Below are 20,363 nucleotides of genomic sequence, written 5' to 3'. Positions count from 1 at the left end.
GGATTCCATCGTGATTCTAAAAACTCTTGACACAATTTCCATTTTATCAAAGCTCTTCTCTCGGATCCAGGCCAAGAAACTGTGGGGGTGTTGTCAATGAAATAATTGTGCTTGATGTAATAAATGGGAAAATGATTCAGTAGTGACGGGCAGTAATCAGGACTCAGTCTTTTTTTTTGAAATTCCAGGAAATGATTTCCACCGTTTATCTTGGCTCTGGCTGGTGATGCGTTGCCTCTGGGGTTTTAATTGTCCGTGATCAGGTCAGTTTTAAATTGAGTTGGAGACAATCAACATTAAAAGACCTCTGACTGTGGAAACACAGATGAATCTGATATGCTGGGGTTATCACATGGTATCACTCTGTATGTCTCAGTTGTTTCCAGCCAAATAAATCAAATGAATAAGCTAAGAAATGAAACCTGGATGGTTTTCAGAGGGATGATCAAGGAGCAGCCATAATGAGTGGTTTGGGATTTTCCTTTTCGCTTCAATACAGTCTTGCTTGGATACAGTAAGTGGGGAATCAGTCATGATGACAACTCCTTGCAACTCACTGTGGAGGGTGAATGAAGAGAATATAAGTAGATATTGTCTCCTGACGCAGACTACAGTTCATATCCTGTGGTTGGTGATCTTGAATTTTGTTCCTGGATGACGTGGATTATCCAAAAAGTCCAATTGCTGGGACAAATTTCTCTGTTGAACCCTGTTAGTGACTTCCTGTAGCAATCATATTCCAGGGGGAGCTTCTTTGGAAACACATGATGTTGTTCCAAAAGAGAGATTCTACAGAAAAGTTGCGACTTGATATTTCTGGGATTTCATGCTGGGATTCTTTAACCGAGTCTACAGTGATGTTGTTGAGGAGTTTGTAGCATGTGACCCTTTCCAGGACTTTAGGCAAGACACACACACACACACACACACACACACACACACACACACACTGATATATCTCCTCTGCTCAGATTGCAGACCAACAATGTTAATTTATGCCTCGGTGACTGAGGTGTATCCTGCTGATTTATGAGGCTGGACCTCCAGATCCTCAGACACAGCTCCTGTCTGTGTGAAGATGGCCTATTTATATACACTGTGTCTCGGGGGAGCAGTGAAAGCTCGGTGCAGGGAATTCCATCATGCTCTGTATGGCACACATGTCTGGACCCCTCCTCCTGTGCTCTTTCACCCCGAGAAGCATCTGAGGAGATCACATTTCCATGTGTGGCAGCGGCACTGTAGCATCTGCAATTTTACAAGATACTTTTTTGGGTTTGCATGTAGCTCGTGTTTGAGTTTAGGGCAGTGTGATAAATCGACAGATGCTCTCGTCTAACCTAAAAGCTCCTGTGTGTCCAATAAGTCTGACAAAGATGGCAGCTGATTACTGGACAAACAAATGAACCAGATTATACTCCCCATTGGTTTTACTGCATGTTTGTAATAAAAGAAAATCACATCTTTATCTTTAACGATGAGGAGCTGAAGCATGTAATTAAGATGCCAAGTATTTTTAATAACGTGTCGACAGATCAACGTGAGATTAACTTCAAAACACACGTGGGCCTGTGTGCATCATTTCATCTATTTATATATTTGATGTGATTCATTAAGGCAACGCTTTATCTTTTATAAAAGCTGTGAGTTGTTTGCAGAAACTTTCAATGATGCAAAAATGCTTTGTAAAAAAATAGATTTGAGACAAAACAATCAGAAATGTTGGTTAAAGTGAAAAAAAATACAAAACAAACACCAAACACTGACAATTGGGAGAAATTCCCTCACTCAGTTCTCTAATAACAGGGCAGCTTGTCTCTTATCTTGATGCTTCCCCTGATTACCCACAGGAGTCTCCACAGGTCAAGTCTCCCTGGTCAGAATCAATGAGCCAGCTGATGAGGAAACTGGACCAGCTCAACCTGGACATAGAGGAGGCTCTGAGTGCAAGCTCGTCTCCCTCCAACACACCCTGCACCTCCCGCAAGAAACAGGTGAGCGTGTGTTCTCACAGCCTGGCATCAACCAGCATGTCCTCTGTCTTTATAAAGCAGCGTGTGGACTGCAGAGGTTCAAATGATGGGTGCACTGTCACGGTCTCTGTGCTGTACACATTCCTGTGAAGCGTATGCTGCATACTTGGTCATGCTTTTTAAACTTCACTGAATCAATTTACTTTGCTCTGTGCAGAGAAAATCCCTTTGGATTATTTGAACCTGTAAGCAACAGGTGTTCAGCTGAATTTTATGTCCTGGACATTCTTTAAAAAAAAAAGTGTTGCACATTAGATTTAAATAATTCTTTCAAATGACGCAGTGTGAATGCATAAACCCAGTGTGGAAAATAGTGTGTTGATCTCATGTGAGTTTCTCCCATGACATGGACTTGTTAGATATGTGGATACAGTGTGTGTGTGACACTGTGGGCTTTGTCAGGACATCTTACAGTGTCTCACTGAGCTGTTTTTATGATGTCGATCTGCAGCTCTCAGATGTGATACTGGAGTCTTCAGAGCTGCAGACGGGTCGGAATGGTGCGGCAGGAACAGACAGCTGTTGTTCTTCTGAGGCTGTGACCATGAAAACTAAAACAGGGCTCTTCTCATGGTGGAGTGTTACATGAAATATCCCTCCAGAGTTAGCATTCGGGAACAGAAGTGCTCTTTGGCGTTAAACATGCTTGCATGGCACAGAGGAGCCGTTGTGTTGGAAGGGAGTTTGTATGATTTGGTCCATTAGGAATGGATGACAGAGGCTCACATGCCTCCCAGGCATCTGCTTAACCATCCCAGGCATTCACTATTACTTGCTTTAACTAATGACAGGCGACCGGGCAAGACAAGACATCTTTACTGGGGATATTTGACAAGGTCATAATCTCTGTCCTCTCCAAAGAGGATCCACACATACAGGCTCCTTTGTGCGCCTCTGTCGAGCTGAATTGAGACTGGAGATTTCACTTCCCCAGCCGTTGACCTCAGCCTCTTGTTTTCATTTCCCCTGGCCACCGTTGAGACCATCCTGTCCCAGTCTGCTCAGCCACACAGAGACAACCCCGATCTTGATTGTCGATGTGATGTTGTTGCAGTGCGGTGCTGTTTCAAAGTCCACTCTACACCAAACCCCGAGCGACCAAGTTCTTCAAAGACCCGCCACAGGGGAATGTCCGAGCCGAGACGGATCTTCTGCTCCTCGCAGCGCCTCAACGGGAACAAGAGCAAGAAGCAAGAAGACGGTAGGTTTCTCGATTAATCACAAGCTTCCTGCAGGCATCTTACACCTTCTCAGAAATCATACAGGTACAAACAGGTACAGTAAAATCATACATATATCACAGTGCCTGCTTCATATGGTCCAGTTCTCATCTTTAAGCCCGTGAACTGCTAAATTCCTTCAGTTCTATAGCTGCACAACTGGTTAAACAGGCTTTAGTATTTTTGGGGTGCTGCCATGATCTGTTTACTTCCTCTGTTTCTCCCTGCATATTCAAAGTTCTTGCTTTTGGTGGGAAATGTTCACTTTGTGTCCATCGTTGGATTGCACCTTACACATCTCGGAATTAGTTTTGATCTGAAAATAATTAAATTGTATTAGACATTTTAATATTTTGTTGTCCATCTTTTTTGAACAACACAGCTTGTCACACTCATTTGATTTATGTTCTCAAAAAGATGCTCATCATCGTCTTGATCCAATTTAAATGTGTTAATGCATCTTTTAAACATATTACATATACGAGGCGGTTTCACTGAGCTAACTGGAAGCTACTCAGTTTCACCTGAGTCTGATCCACTGGCCCCTGAGCAGCTCAGAGGTTAAGGGCCTTGTTTAGGGGCACCACAGCAGTGTTGATGAGGACACCACTGTTTGAGGGGTTTTTTTGGATAAAAACAGAATGACGTAATCTGTTAAAGAGATCTGTCCTCTCACACAATATTTTTAAAGGCTCTATTATCAGTTTCCTTTATGAATAGAATCACACTATGTGAATCTTAAGTTTCACAATCTCATATTCAATCCTTATATCACTATCACTGTGTTGAAAGAAGAAAAGAAGAAGATAAAACAATTAACAGATTCGGTCACTTTTTAAAACAATTTAATCACAAGCTGAAGTTCGGACGGTCTCTCCGGTGTGACTCCTCTTCTTCCACCAGCATCTGTAAATATTTGAGGTTTGCGTTGGGAATGAGGCAGCTTAGGCTTTTTTAAACAAGCAGCGCCCACTTCAGCTGGACCAACTATATAAATGTCACCATTCAGCTGCCCTAAAAGAAACAGACAACTGAGAGATTTGCAGAATGCAGGGCAGGTTTGGATTCAAAGCCTTTCAGCTTGTGCTTTGTGCTCTGCTCATGGCTCGGCTGCAGCACGATGGAAAACAACCTGCTCATAATAGAAAATTGCAATCAAAAATATTTTCCGATATAATTCAGTGAATTCTTGGCATCTTGTTACATTGTGATGTTAGTTTTATGTTATGTTATAGTTTTGTTTTGTTCAGCTACCTCCATGAAGCCACAGCATGGAGCGGATTCTGTGGACTGCAGGATACTGGAATCACACTGAGGGCTACTGGAAAGATTGGGGTGAGACGGGTTTGAGCATAGAGTGGAGATTCAAAGAGAGATTATTTTGTCTGTAGGCTCAGATACTTTAGATGAAATGAAGTTCAGTTCTCGGAGTAGACGCCACCTGTCTCCTCTGTGGAAGCCATAACTACCTCTTGAAAGTGACAGTGGCACAGGTTAAAACTTGGCTCAGGGACAGCTGGGAATGTTCACATATGTTGAAGACGAGAGTATTTTGGCTGCAGTGGAACATTGAGCGTAATATGATCACATTCTATACGCAGTGGTGACATGTTCTGGGCTGTTGATGATTATATGATTGATATTAATAATTATTTCCCATTTTTTCTTTTTTATTAGGCTTCAAAATAATGAGTTTCATGAGCACCACACTGCTACTGTTGATTTCTGAAACTACAGTGGCTTGGTAAAGTACATAGTATAATGCATGGTCCAACATTCAGTTCATTAGATCCATTATTATAAATTACATAGACTTTTTTTATCGAGATCCATAATTATTCTTTTAGAAATTACCAATCCACACCGAATTTTAATGTGTTCTTTCCTGAACCAAAGTTTGTATTTGTTTTGTTAGTTTTCAATAGTTTTTGCGTAATCCTGCTGATGAAACATACCCTTCTTGTCTGGGTAGTAAAATTTAGATTTGGTACAACAGGAGGTTAATTAAGTAAAGAGATCAGTATCTGCATGGAGAACTGGGATGTCTGATTTCTTAAAATAGAAAATAAAATCTTACATGTAAAGGAAGTGCAAGTTTTTGGTAATTACTCATTTTGTGGCAAACTGAGATGCCAGCGATGTCTGAAAATTGACATAAGTCTCATATATGTCTGGAAAAACTCAAGCAGAAAGTTAGCTTAGCTTAGCGTAATGACTGGAAACAGGGGGAAACAGCTAGCCTGGTTCCGTCCAGTTTTAACCACAAACTTGATCTCAGCACCAGCATGCAAATGAGGTGGATTACCCAACACGTCGAACTGTTCCTTCAAGTTTGTCCGTCGGTTCACACGTGAGAGAAATCAGATGAATCGACATGTGAGCAGTGCTGCACATGCAGAGAGGTTCCTCCTCCTCTGTGCCCTCTTACATAAGAGCTCTGCACTTCGTATGAAACGTCTAAGACAGCAGGGCGCGAGAATGCGATACAGATTGAATCGCAGCCTCGGAGACTAAGAATAAACTGGTCCAATGAGTCAGAGCCAGTGCTCCCTGCTTGAATAGATAGATCACAAGTCAATAGATCACAATTTTAGGTGAGTATCTGGATGAAGTCTTTTGGCACCTGCCTGAATCCCTGCTGCCTCTGTACAATGTGGAAAAAACAAGTGGAATGTTCCTCATATCTGTGTCAATCTGCTGCACATCATGCAGGCAGAGCTAATCTAAACTGGAATGTGAGTTTTGTCTTGTCTGTTCCTTATATAACACAATGTACACTTGAATAAAACGAGGTGGTGTGCACCTTTTGTCAACAGACTGCCTATACTACAATGTAGTCCCAGTAGCAAAGTAAATAAGTCCAAGTTTTAACCTTTTAATTTACAGTGACACAAAAGTACTTTGTCTGACTCTTCTGAGCCTGATAAAACTCTTCAGTTCATGGAGTATTTGAATACATTCAACTCACAACTTCTTAAATGTGAGGATAATGATAATAAGCTAATTGTATTTGTATGGCACTTTTCAATACAAGCTACTAAGTGCTTCACAACAAACAATATGAAATTCACAAGACAAGAAACATGAAATTGTGATCTTATATCAGCGACTGTATCTCGACCTCGCTAGCAGTCACTGAGTTCTGTTATTGGTCAACTGAGATGTATTCCCATTGAGGACTCCATCTTTTAATTGGTGTTGACAGAGACGGAGCACGTCCTGCTCTGTCCGTCAGACTGACCGGACCTGTACCTGCCCTGTTGTCTCTTAAGCAGGGTTTCATTAGTGCCGCTATCAGTCACTCACATAACACACACAGACCTGTCATCCCATACAAACACTGTTGTTGGTGTAAGCGATATGACGTTTCCCCTGTGACAACAGCCCTGATAGAGACGCCGTGCCACTCCTGAATGGAGGATATCACTTTTCCTGACCTGCAAGCTTTGATGTGTGTCCTCTGCATGACGGCAACCGGACTGAACTCGGGAAATGCATTTTAAAAATGGGTCCGAATCAGTATCAAAATACTTTCTCTTGACTGGTATGAAGGAACGATGAAGGAAAGAAAAAAGGAAAGAGTGAGTGATGTGTTCGAGACTTTGAAGTCCTGTCAAATCCTCACAGCTCCTCTGGGGCGAGCATCTGGTTTTATGTAATGCGTTATCCCAAGTTTATCTCTGAAACTTGGTCTTAAGCTTGTCTTTGGAGACTTAACTTATCAGGTCCATCAGATTTCCAGAAGACAACCCTGTCTCCTTCTCTTTAAAGAGTATGTATGTGATTTTTAAAGCACAGGGACCAAAAGTGTTCCGTACATCAAACGCAGCCTTTGAACTCGGTTACAGAAGTGTTTAGAGATGTGATGAAATTCTGCCCGACTGTGCCAAATCTCACAGTCAATTATGAGGGATACATCAATAGCAGCACCTCGTAGTTTCCTCAGGCCCTGCTGACCTGGTCCATGTTTAAACAGAGGTAAAAATACATACATACAGGGTATGAGTCAACGTTTATGACCTGCTTATTTCTCTGTTGAGTCAGAGTCACAGAGTCGGGTTCAGCCGAGGGTTCGAGCCTTTGACCGCTGACTTTGGAGTCACATGGACACTTTCAGGTTTTAAGACCTGCCAGAACTGCTTGGCTGCGTCTCCCTCTGCGTTAAATCTTCATCTGAATGAATGCAAAATGGACTGGTGCCCCTCTCACCTCATTTGCCATGTGGCCTAAAAGTGTCAGCGAGCGTGTAACGAAGATGGATAGCGTTCAGACAAAACCACCTGTCCTGTTGGATCCAGCCAATCGGGTCTTTTTTGTTGTCGCAGGGAAGGGGCGTCGCTATAGGTCGCTCGTCCAGCCAAGTGATTCTTTACACTGCAAGAGTTTGTGCTGCCATGACAACACTGCGGCTCCACTGTTAAATACATGCTACACAAGTAACTTATTGTGCTTTACAAGAAAAGCATTTGCAGATACGTTGATAGAAGTTTGAACCGACATCATGTGGGCTCGTTGCCAGTTGACTGGCACGACAGTGGGTCAGCGGTATCTGGAGCAGGCGGGTTGTGAGTTTATGCAGCGTTTTGTCTTTGCCAGTGGAAAAATGTGGAAACGGGGCAAGTAAACAAGGGCATAAATCAGACCGGTGGGGCACAACAGGGGAAATGGAAGAGAGAGCTGGGCAAGAGAGGGAGAAGAATCTCGACTGGTCCAGTTTTTGGATTCGATTTTCACTCCTGCACCCTCTGCAGGATCATTAATATATCATCTGCAAGATCAAGGATTAAAATCAAGGATGTGTTTAAGTAGGTTTTGTTGCAAATACGAATCATCGCTCTCAAGTCAAGATACATGACTTTTCCAAAACTACGATGGTATTCCAGGTTAATAACGAACTGCTTCTTAAATTTCCTCCAACCTTTCAGTGTACACTTCCTGGTGAAATGTTATTAAAGCAGCAACAGCAGATTGTGGGGAATAACAAGCTGAAAAACAGAACATCAACCTCAGTGTTAACAAGTGATGATCAGTGCTACAGCTAGACTCTTTATTGGCTCTGTCAATACAGGAGTGATTTCACCATCAAAGGATGCAGGGAGACATCCTCTGTTCCTGAATGCAGGGGACTGGTTGTGTGTCTCTCAATTGTGTCACTGATATAGTGTTGTTTCTTTTGTCTTGTAGATGTTCAATAAGATGACCAATGCAGCAGGTGCAGGTAAGAAATTATTCATATATGTTATCATGTTTTTGATGCAGTGTGGTTATTGCTCTCTGCCCCTAACACTTCATAATCAGATTGAGAGGAAAGTTTTAAATGTCTGTGTCTGTGTCCGTCTTGAGACTGTAGATCTGTCCAGTACGTTTATCTTCCTCTCTGCACCTACTGACTTTAAAAATGATTACACATGTAGAGAACATTGCCTAATAGACTAAATGGAAATTAGAAAACTCACTGCTAGAGAAGAGATTTTTAAACACTTTATTTTTATCGAATATCATACAGTATAAAATGATATTTACATTCCCTTGAATTGAAAATGAATGTCCAGTCGACGAGGACATTAACTGAGATACTTTACATTTCTGTTCACTGGACATTCAAAATGACAACTACAAATGTTGTGAGAAAATGAACCTTCATTCTCACGTGTAGAAAAACAGCGGCCTTGTGGATTTTTCTTTTACACATCTAGGTCTGGATCTTTTGGTGTTTCTGACAGAACCTTATATCTGGTTCAGTTTTACAACTTGATCTTTGAGGAAGTCTGTTCAGTCTCAGTGTTACAGTCAGTGCCGCTCTGCTGTCTGGCACATTGTGAAAAATCTCCCTGCAAGTTGATCCTGCACTGTGTGTTGTTGTGCAGGGGGGCATCGCTCGGGCCTCAGTCAATGTTAATAAGAGTGACGGCCACAGGTGTCCGTGAGCGGCCTCCCAGCCGGTGTCCCGAGAATGTCCGAGCGCACGGTCTCTTGTTTTAAAGACCTCTCTATATGTATTATGGTCGCTTGGTGGTATGCAGTTAAAATTAGGCATCGTGCCACATCATTGTTTCTGTTTCGCTGAGGGGAAATATTTGGCCTGGTGTGATGTGGCCCTTAAGGGGCAGCTGTGGGATTTGGGTAGATGCCATTTTGAGCTCAGGTTGCACTCTCACATGACCTCTGTTGTGCATGACGGCACTGCACAAGTGGACATTATGGCCTGGAAAGATTCCATGTCACTTTTGTGCTGCAGTAAACGAATGTGTGGTCTGCTGGCGTGCATGAGATATGCGCTGTGAGCGATCGCCGGCCATTCCAGACTTGTAACTCTTGGGAACCCAAGTGTGAGACCACCATGAATATCGTCAACGCGTTTGTCAACACACCGCTGAGATTTTCTGCAAATTCATTTGTCATGATATTTTTCCACCGTGTGATTTTCATAGTGTTCAGTCGCATGCTCCCTCTTTCAGGTGGTTATCCAGGCTGAGACGAAGCAGACCAGAGGCCCTGTCACTGTCAGCTTTATTTAGCTGTCAAAGAGAATGAAATTAACATATGGCTTCAGCTGGAATGTCATGATAAAATAACTTGGAGGATGATGTTGTGAACGGGACAAAGCTGGCAGAGAGTCACACACATTAGGTACAGCTGAGCTATAAGGAGACCTAATTTTATGAGACGGATACGAAACGGCCAGATGGTTCTCAGTATCGACCATAACACTGTCCACCTCATTAAAATGACATTGTCCAGGAGAGGAAAGCACATTCTTTGGGTCCAGATCCAAAATAGCAAAGCAGCGGTGAGAAGCCCTTTGTTATTATGTTATGCTCTTTTAATGTGCAGTGCTTTTTTTTAATCTCACACTTGGTTCAAATAGAAAACTGTCAAAGACTAAATCCACTTGAAATTGTTTATATCCATAAACCATTAACCTGCATTTTACAAGCTTCCAATTCATTTTTTAAAGAATGTGACTTTTGTTTTTGCAGTGTTTGCATTCGTCATCAAATGTTCAGTTTTACATGCTCTTTGTCCCTGGTAATCCATGGTGGTTTTGATCATTATAATATTTCTATCAAATAGTTGAAGTGACATAACTTTTATTAAGAATTTGTTGGATCATCTAACATGTGTATAACACAGTGGTCGTTGAGTCATTAAGGTGGTGATTCTATCATTTGAATAGTTTAAGGAGCGGCTCAGCCTGTAGGAACTGTTTAACTTCCATTTCTTGACATATCTCTCATCACTATAACGCTTTTAACAGCCTTGAATTCTTTAGAGCAACGACCGATTTGTTAGTCTCACAGTCAACACTGATAATAACCACTGCACCATTCAGAAATAAGCATGTTGGGAGATTTCAAAAATAGTTTTAGGGGATTTGGAAACTTTTCTTGCATGTTTTCATTTATTTAAGCCATGGAAAAAAAGATGAGACCTTTTAGCCCTCTTGTTGTTGTTGAGCAGAAGTAAAAACAGCTCCTAAAACTGCATGTGGATATGCTCAGAGAAAATTATGGAAAAAAAGAAATTAATCCTTCATCCCAATGTTTATATTCTGAAGTTGTGACTCAATATTTATCAACTCTTGAGCAGATGAGCGGTTGAAAGCGCCTGATTCCTTCTCACACAGCGTAATGTGTATGGAAATATATTCCCCACAGTGTCTTTAATTACAGTGTGGAAATGAATGGCTTCCTCTGCTGAGAGGACTCTGAAACCCTGCTGCCTGTACTGACATTAATCACAGAATCAGAACAGTCAATCAATCAATCAATCAATCAATCAATCAACCTACCTATCTATATGTGCTGAAAGCTCCATATCCAACCAGGTTCCTGCGCAGATAAAGAGCAGATAAGGAAGATGAATCTGCATTTATCAGTCTGACCTAAAACATGTATTTAGTTGTAGCGAGACATAAGATTTTCAATGAGATTCTGCAAAAACTATGAATGAATTTGCTCCAAACTTTAAGAAGGGACCCATTAAATAAGGGGTTATCTGGAAAAATAGAGTTGATTCAGGATTCTTTCTTCACTTTCTTTAAGATTGAGAGACATTTTTCATGAATCTAAATTTTTATAAATTAGGCATATTTAAGTGACTGATATCTATGTGTGTGTGCAATTTGGTGCAGCTTGATTGAATTTAAGTGGACGTTGGGCATGGCTGGGTATGCACTCTACTGCGTGCCATTATAGTTTGTCAATGTGGAGTCCACGGAGAAACAGAGCGTGTTATTTTTGACCTGCATAAATAAAGGCTCACATGCTTTGTTATGATAAACATCACGTTCCTAAATGGCAGTCTGAAGGAAAATGCCCCTATTGAGGCTTAAACGCTTATCTCTGGTCCAGAACTGTTGGGCAAGGCTTCCCACTGAGGACCATCTGCATTTACACACATCCCCTCTATGGTAATCTACTTTCAGTGTGAAAATCTCCTTCCACTGATTAGAAGAAAAACAAAGATGAAACTCTGTAAATCCCGAGATGGCTTCTGTCTATTTGCAGGGAAGGTAAAATAAAGCCCTCGCACTGTGGCGTGAATGCCTCCCGAGGAGAAAGGCTGAAAAGAAGATGTTTTATCGATTGTTCCCCCCCTCCTTCACAGTAACTGTTAAATCTCACCTGGATTCCTCAATGCAGCCTTGTTGCTTTTATTGATCCTGATTTCAGGGTCAGCAAATCAAGCTGCAGACTGAGAGAGGATCTTTGCTAAGTGCTGTAGGCTGTGAAAGTGAGATTTAAAACTGAATGTGTGTGCAAATCTCAGACCACTGCCTCGGATGAAAAAGAAATGGGGTTGGTGAGGTTTATATATTTTTGTTTTGGCAACATTTCTGGTGATGAGCTGTGGTAGCGTTTTGGCACTGCTTGTAGCTGCATGTGTGGGCATCAGAGTTCAGTTAAATGGTGTCAACACTGTGGTCATGTACTTTTCCATGGATTACTAATGGTGACGTTAGAGCATCCGTAGATGCTACGTTTCTCAGATTTTTATTTAAGTACTGTTTCTGTTTTGATTCCTCACATCTATCTATATAATTACATAGATGTTCTATATATTTACCCTGTTATTATATTTTCATAGCTTCTATTTGACGATTTATCCTTTACTTTATTTACATTATAATTTGCTCTGTACGTGATGGACAGTAAGTGCAAATATGAAGATTTTCCTGGACATTTTCACTCAACACAAAGAAAGATGTTATTGGTGGCTTGGATTTATTACACCACAGATTTTGCAGTCATTCACCAGCCTTTTACTCCCACCACAGTTTGAAACTGGCCAATATGAGCATCCATCTCACAGTGAAATGACTCCTCTGCGGGGCCCCTGCAAGTATTCCCAGTTATATAAACGGGTCCAGCACCAGATGAAGCACCGACGGGTATTATATAATGTCGATGACTGCTAATGCATTACAGCAAGGCTTGTCTCCTGCATGTTCTTCAGCTGTTCTCAGAGCCCCGGCCTCCATGCAGTCTCACCCCGGGTCACTGCGTGGTGGTGAGGGCCGATTGTGACCTCAGACAGCTGCAGCCTCTCTTCCCCTCTCTGCACTGCGTCTCTCCAGGGGCCTGTTAGGGACCAGAGTATACACATCATAGGAGCTTCTTAGCAACGAATGACGATATATGTTGAATGCACTGTTGAAATGTTCGACTGGAGTCGGGGAGGGGGGCTGCAGGGTGAATATTGAAATCAGATGTCACGTTGGATGTAGCAGGATTATCAACCCTGTTGTTACTTGCTGGTTTCGACTGGATTCTGACCTCACTGCTGTTACCACTGCTTTTTATTACAAAGTCCTTTTCTGAGACGGAGAAGGACACATGCTGATTCTAAGGAGGTTCATGAGGTTTTTAAAGGAATAGATCAGTGTAGAGGAATACTGTTTCTCTTGAATTACACAAACATGTACCTTTTAACTGTATGTCTGTGAAGATGCATTTAATAATGAGTGTAGTGGGAGTGTAAGTGCAGTTGTAATCCAGAAATCAAACCAACACATTTGTGAACTAGCCCTATGGATAATGATTTCAAGCCTGCACTGGTAGACACTGGGTTTAGATAATGGGCTAATAGTGGTATTAATAGAGTGACTGACTTTTCTGATAATACTGTACTGGCATGTGAGCAAACGGTTGAGAAACAGAGAATCCCCCAGGCAGGATTTCTTCTGTCATTTGCAGCTGAGGCTTTTTAAATTGCACAGTATGACATTAATTGACGACAGTGAAAAATATGAAAAGTTGTTATTTCACACAGCTGGAAAAATGTTTCTCTGTGTTTCTACGCGTCTCGCAGCGCCTGTTGCTTTACAGGGGCTCAGGGGCACAGGGGAGACAGAGCTGTCTGTCACAGTCGATGATGAGAAGCGGGAAGATATGTGGAGACATGCTATATCAATTTCAGTCTGCAGTCGTGCCGGAGCAATGCAGTTTGAGATTATACGCAGATGTACACGTCTCGTCAACCTTACTTTTTCACCCACGTGCCCCAAATGCAAGACAGGAATTGTCCAACTCATCATTTCTGGTCGTGCCACGAGCTGCAAAAGTTCTGGTCCTGTGTGCTATTGGAAATTCAAACAATGTTGGGTTTGGAACTAAAGACGTTCCCTCATCCAGCCTCCAAAACAGATGTAAAAAAACAAAACAACGAGAGGTTGCTCTTTATTCCCACAGAAGATTTTATTGCACCAACTGTGAAAAGTTGAATTAGTGTCATTATACCTCACATGTACTGTATATTACTTTCAAATAAGACCAATTGTACAGAATATCTAGGGACCTGTGTGAACTACATAGAACAAGGTGTCTTTGTCATTATGCTGCAGGGATTTTCTTCTGTGAACAACAGATTCACTTTACTACAGTTTTGCCATTCACTCATTCACAGTGCATCTACGTGCAGCACTTTCTCTATCACACATCACTCACACTTCTCAACGTAATGAGGGAAACTGGGATCGAACTGCCAAACTTCTGGTTAGTGAACGACCTGCTCTACCTCCTGAGACACAACTGCCCTTATTACACATTATCACAACCTCTGAAACTGTGTGTATGAATGTGAGCTGTTGTTCAAATTAATAATTATACTGTCACAAAAAGATGTATCTTTATTCGAGGTGCTTAATCTAATTTCAGAAAATGAATACGTAGGAATCATTTGGACCAACAGTTACTGCTCTTCAGTGGCTGTAGCTTCCTTTAAACTGGCATTGTTTTTGTGGAATAAGTGAAAATAACAGTGATGGAGCGAAGCCTGTCCCGTTCCTTTCACTCTTCTGTGTGAAGCCAATATGAGCGCTGAGACATCACAACCCAGAACTTTTTAAACTTTGAGATAGAGGAGCGTGAATTTGTGTCTCCTCTTCCCTGCCCCAAAGAAAAATAAGTGTGGTGCATTAGATGTGGATTTGGAAGAGAAGAGAAGAGGCAAGGTAGCACATATTTTCCACCGCCGCGTTTTAATATGGTTCGAGCATTTTCATCTGCTCTTTGACTATTTAAAGGCCGACCTGGACATCGTGAAGCGTCTTGATTTAAAGCCTTTTCTATAGCTGGAGGAAAATCCATCTTCATGCGATTGTGCCGTTATTTTCCCTCCACATCTCCTCGCTGCCTAACAGGTGCCAGATTGGTGACATCATGCGCTAAATTTATAAGCGAGTCGTCATTTGTAGATCCAGAGCAGACTATAAAGGGTGCTGCTGGCATGACGAGCGCATGAAAAATTCCACACATGGAAAGATGGAAAATGACTTGTGGTTTCCTGAGTGCAGAGGCCAACTGGGCTGTTTGACAGGGAAGGAGAGTGGGGTGGGTGGGGGGGGGTAGCTGGTCGTATTTCTAGTCTTTTCTTTGTGTATACAGTAATTTGTCAAGGTTGTGAAAACATTACAGTAACTATTTTGTTAACCCACTCTGATACATGATAACGTTTTTATTGCAATTGTCGCTATCATACATTAAAAAGCACATAAAAGCATTTAATAATGCCTTCAAGGCCCTCACACTGGAAGAGCTCAGCACGTCAAACCATTCCCATCCTGTTCAGGCATAATTTATTACCCAGTATGAAACATCTAGTTTGATACTGTCACAGTGTGTGTGTGTGTGTGTGTGTGTGTGCGTGTGTGTGTGTGTGTGTGTGTGTGTGTCTGTGTGTGTGTGTCTCTGTGTGTCTCTGTGTGTGTGTGTGTGTGTGTGTGTGTGTCTGTATGTGTGTGTGTGTGTGTGTGTGTTCAGAGCTACAGTATATTAGAGCAGAAAATGTATTTTATGCCAGTTTAATGTTTCCTCGTGTGAAGAAACAAATTTATTGCACAGCCAATTAAAAAAGGAAGTAGCCATAAATGCTGTTAGCAAACCACTTCCATAAAGTGACCAAGGTGAGATGGTTCTGTGTGTTTGTGGGTGGTGTGTGTGTGTATATATATGTGTGTGTCTTGAGGAATTCAGGCCTGGGTTTTGTAAACTAAGTGGAAGGTGATGTGGGCAGCCGTGTCAGGATGCAGGCCAGTCACAGGGGGACGTGTGTGTGTGTGTGTGTGTGTGTGTGTGTGTGTGTGTGTGTGTGTGTGTGTGTGTGTGTGTGTGTGTCTGAACAACACAAAAGCTAACGGGTTGGTCCAGCACTCAACTGCCAAATGGAGAAGAAGGCAGAAACAAGATTTAGGAAATAATGAGACAGGAAGGGCCACACTACTTCAGGGACCCACACCAGGATGTGACTTAACAGTCAACAGACTCGGCTGTTATCTGTGTGTGTGTGTGTGTGTGTGTATTTGCTAGTGACTGTATACCTTCTGTATGAATGCTTACCACTCTGCTACAAATTAATCTGAACAATAACTCCTTTCTCATCTAAAACTAAATCAGATCTGGTGCTCCTCTTTATTGATTGATCTCCCTCTCTCTCTCTCTCTCTCTCACACACACACACACACACACCAAACCAAGAACATTTCCGCACAGTCAGTTTAGATACAGTAACCACATTGGCTCCGTCACTGGCCTCCTAAACTTCCCACATAAACCACAGAGATTCCAGATGTTGCAGGGAGGCAAAAAGTCTGCGCCTCCGCCGGGCCTGCAGGCCGTCGCCTCCACTTCCTCAGGATGGTCGTGCGCGTGGCACGGCTCACACTGAAACACACTGTCTTTCTGCGCTGAAGCAAGGCCGTGGGTAACTGCGCTACTGGAGATTTACTGTGCACTTCCACCTGTACCCAGATAACAAAAAGCACAGTTAAAAGAGGCTCTGTCCCTGGGCAGTGTAGCACTGCAGCTTTCTTGTGGTTTTAGACCTGATTAAACAATTTGGCTCAGCAATCAAAGAGCAATAGCAGGCAGAGGCAGAGCAGACTTCCTGCATCCTCCCTGCTCTTTGGCTCACAAGGCTTTAAAAGTTAAGGGCCTAGCAGGACTTGTTTTTCTCAGTGTGAAAACAATACCTGCGCTGTACTTCCAGCTTATCACGGCTGATGAGTTGAGCAGAATCGCCGGCGACTGGACGAGGTGATTACAGCGAGTGCACACACGCATCATTGATAAAACGGATGCTTGATTTTCAGATATTTTGAGAGAGATGATGAAAGTTCACTTGAAGCCTTTTCTTTATTATGAACTATCTTCTTTTCTTGTAGTTTTCTTCTGTGTTTTAGCAGAGTAGGAGCACCAGCTACAGGTTGGTTTCTATTCTACAGAAATGGTTTGTGTGATAGGACCTTTGGAGGCAAAACTGTAATAATTTCAAACAGGACTCAATATGTAAGAGGGGAAACTACAAGCCCTGTTGTAGGTTTAAATCAAAGCAGCTGTCATGTTCTCCTTTTGGTCTTCGTCAGACCCTTCACTTCCGCCTCCGTCGCGGGACAGGGCTCGTCTCGAAATATAAACATCCACTTCCTGCTTGAATTTGTTTCACGGAGGCTAATGTCATTGCTGCTGTAAACTGCATCATACGATATAAATCACATAAGTTGTCCAGCCTGCTGTATTTATTGATGATTCCCGCGAAGGTGCCTTGGAGCAAACTCCCCTAATGTGCATTTCACATCTCTGGAAAGGTGAAAAAAAAGAGACTTAAAACCAGCTTGAAAATGAGTGAAAATCAATAAAACATGAGGTTATTTTACATCTGCCACCTTTGTGAGAAAATGAGAGAAAAGCAGCGAGGCGGTGAGAGTGATTGAGAGAGAAATGTACCTCTGTGATTAAATCCTCATTGCTCTAATGGAAACCAGGTGCTGGACAGTGGTGTAAATGTTTTCCCATGCATTTTTGTGGGCAATGCAGCCTTAACAGATTCAGACCTGACAGCATTACATGCTTTGTCATTCAATGAAACAATAGCCACGTACGCTTGTCGTGCCCGTTTTACATTCCTGCAGCCTCTTTATACAAACTTTGACCCCTGTGAGCTTCACTTTTAGATGCTCTTGGAACAAACCTTTGACATATTTTTTTTTGACACCATTTTGTGTTGTGGTTTAATAACAAAGCCAAGTTAAGTAACAAACTGCTGCAGCTGTAGGATTTGAATGAACATGTTGTTTAAATCATGTGAAAATCTGCACGTTTTTATTGTTCACTCTCTTGTCCATTTGGAAAGCAGATGTGATGTAATTGATTTTCTGTTTGGGAATTAATGCTTCTATAAAGAACTTCCTCCTCTATAGGAAGAAATCATGACGCTACGACGGACAGTGCTTTAAGAAAATAGAATTAGAGGCCACTTTAATGGATTGGGACCAAAGTCAGCTCCTCCTTCCCCCAGCCCCATAATCTAAAGCCAGATATACACCACATGTGTGGCTCCTCTGGAAAAATGAACTTGACTTGGGAATATATGGTCAGGAAATTTATAGCACATGCCTGGGACGAGCCCTCAGGGGCCGGGGTGGAGGTGGAGGGGAGATCTCCCCTTCTCCCTGCTCCCCGAGCCTTGTTTCCATTAGGCTGGGAAGAGCAATCTCCCAGACTATTTTGAGGGGGCCTGGTGTAAGACCTCTTGGCCAACATGACCCAATCGTGGAGGAGAAATCAGTTTCCTCACATCTGGGATTTTCCCACTGCAGCTACGGGGCAGCATTCCACATCAGTCACCAAGCATGGACACACACACACACACATACACACACACACACACACACATATGCTCTGGAATTTCGCACAAATAAATATGTGTGTGTTTATCTGCATGTGTTTATGAAAGAGGAGGATAGAGATGGGGGAGAAAGAAAGTTCACTAAAACAGGGAAAACGGGAAACGAGTGCTTTCTAAAAAAAAAAAACCCGCCTGGCCCAAAACAAACAAGTAGATGAGTCAGCGAAGGGAAAACATTCTCAAGCTGATGGATGTTTCCTCTCCTCGCATCTGCTCATGCCTCCTCTGCCAAGGATCTCCAGAGGCTAAGTCATCGTCTCGACCACGATGATCCTCGCCGTGATAATGCTCGTCTTCATTGTGAGAGCTGGCTTTCTTCTCAGAGTAAACGTGGAGACAGAGGCGGCTGTGGGCTGTGTTTACCTCTGTGGTGATTCACGCTGAAAGAGGTCAGAGCCTCGTTGCAGCACTTCTTCCATCGCTTTCACTCTCCAGTGCTGAGAGGGACAGCATTGTCTGTCTGTCCACTCCCGTCCATCAGCGAGCGTTGGAGATTGATACCTTGTTTACAACTTTGACAGCTCGTACACTCATTCATTCTCCTGGTTTCAGCTCGTGTCTCCCCTCAAATCACTCAGCGGATTAGGAAGATGAAGCTTCTTTAAATCTGGGTTATTTTGAAAATAAATTTCTTTATGGTCCATTGGGTATTATCCTGAATTAAGGAACATTGTGTTTGCTGATTAACTTTTTACTCTGTGGGCTTCCTGGCTCCTGGGACCAGCAGAAAACAAGATGCTTGACTCGGCCTAACCCTAAGTCAGAGGATCAGATGAATCTGGTTCTGTAGACAAGCGTGTGTGTGAGTGTGCGTGCATGCATGAGTGTGTGTGTGCGTGCGTGTGTGTATTTTTTGACCTCCAGGCTGCATTTAAACCTGAGGCCTGAACAAGTGGCGCTGAAAATAGCAACGAGCTGCTCACTTGTGACTCACACTGAACCCAAAAATACAAGATTCTATATTTTCCTTTCTGTGACTTGTTAAATCCGAGAATAGCGGTGACATATTCAGTTCGATCCAAATGCAGATGAAAAACTGCTAATTACGCTGTGAATGTGCAGAAAGTTTAACTCGTACAAGCAGGTCCTTCTGACTGCACATAATTTTAGATGTGCCGAGAAATGAGAAATCCGAGCCCTTCATTAATATCCTCCCCTTGGCTGCACGCTCCTTGGGCATACACCGATATCTCACTATGTGACCTGACCTCGTAATAATGTGTGAATCAGCCGTCCTCTCTGTGGCACACGGAGTCTCTTCTCTTATTGAAATGAAGTCATGTTAGCTCAGCGTCACAGGGAGAGGGCAAATTGAGGTCAGAGAGAGGTGCGCTCATTTCAGAAACTGTCACTCTCCAGCCAATCACTCTGTGTGTTTTTAATAGTATTAAACAGTGATCCCAGCAGGTGACGGAGAAATGAATACAGCTGATATGATATCACTGCTCTCAGGTCATGCATTGGCTGAATGGACCCTCAATAAGAGGAAGAAGTTTCTGTCGTTCTTATAGAGGATTAGTTTTTTGTTTCTCTGTTGTTTTTTCTGCTCGGTATGTGGGACAAGATATTGTGACAAAGTAAATGTTGCTGAAACTGACCCCTTGTTCGAGGGTTCCCCTCCTCTCACCCACCTGAGGAGAACTCGCTGCACTCTCACTAAGCTTTAAAATAATACACCACATCATGCTGCTGTGAAATTCTGGTAAAAATCCAGATAATAGTCCTTAGATATAATTTAATATCTACTGAAGTTGAAATTAACTCCAAAGACTATGAATGGATTATAGGCTGGATTTATCAGATCAAGTGATGTCACTGTAGGTATTGAATGGTTTTCCTCTTGTGATGCCTTCACGTGTTCTGTGTAAATCTCCAAAAAATCTCTTTCTGGTAGTTGTGTAATTCAAAGAATCGAGTAGCAAAC

At 42.5% G+C, this 20,363-nt stretch overlaps 1 protein-coding gene across 3 annotated transcripts in view; it reads left to right on the top strand.

Moving 5' to 3' along the window:
• stard13b (StAR related lipid transfer domain containing 13b) overlaps positions 1 to 20,363 on the top strand; it is a 58,843-nt gene that overhangs the window by 6,923 nt on the left and 31,557 nt on the right. For all 3 annotated transcript variants that reach the window (XM_020088268.2, XM_020088269.2, XM_069534756.1), the window contains 3 exons: positions 1,851 to 1,994; positions 3,088 to 3,234; positions 8,438 to 8,471. In XM_020088268.2, the coding sequence (XP_019943827.2) occupies positions 1,851 to 1,994; positions 3,088 to 3,234; positions 8,438 to 8,471 (325 nt within the window). The remainder of the gene's footprint in view (positions 1 to 1,850; positions 1,995 to 3,087; positions 3,235 to 8,437; positions 8,472 to 20,363) is intronic.

Source organism: Paralichthys olivaceus, chromosome 11, assembly GCF_024713975.1.
Source record: "Paralichthys olivaceus isolate ysfri-2021 chromosome 11, ASM2471397v2, whole genome shotgun sequence".
NCBI classification, from domain to species: domain Eukaryota; kingdom Metazoa; phylum Chordata; class Actinopteri; order Pleuronectiformes; family Paralichthyidae; genus Paralichthys; species Paralichthys olivaceus.
This window is presented reverse-complemented; position numbering and strand designations above follow the sequence as displayed.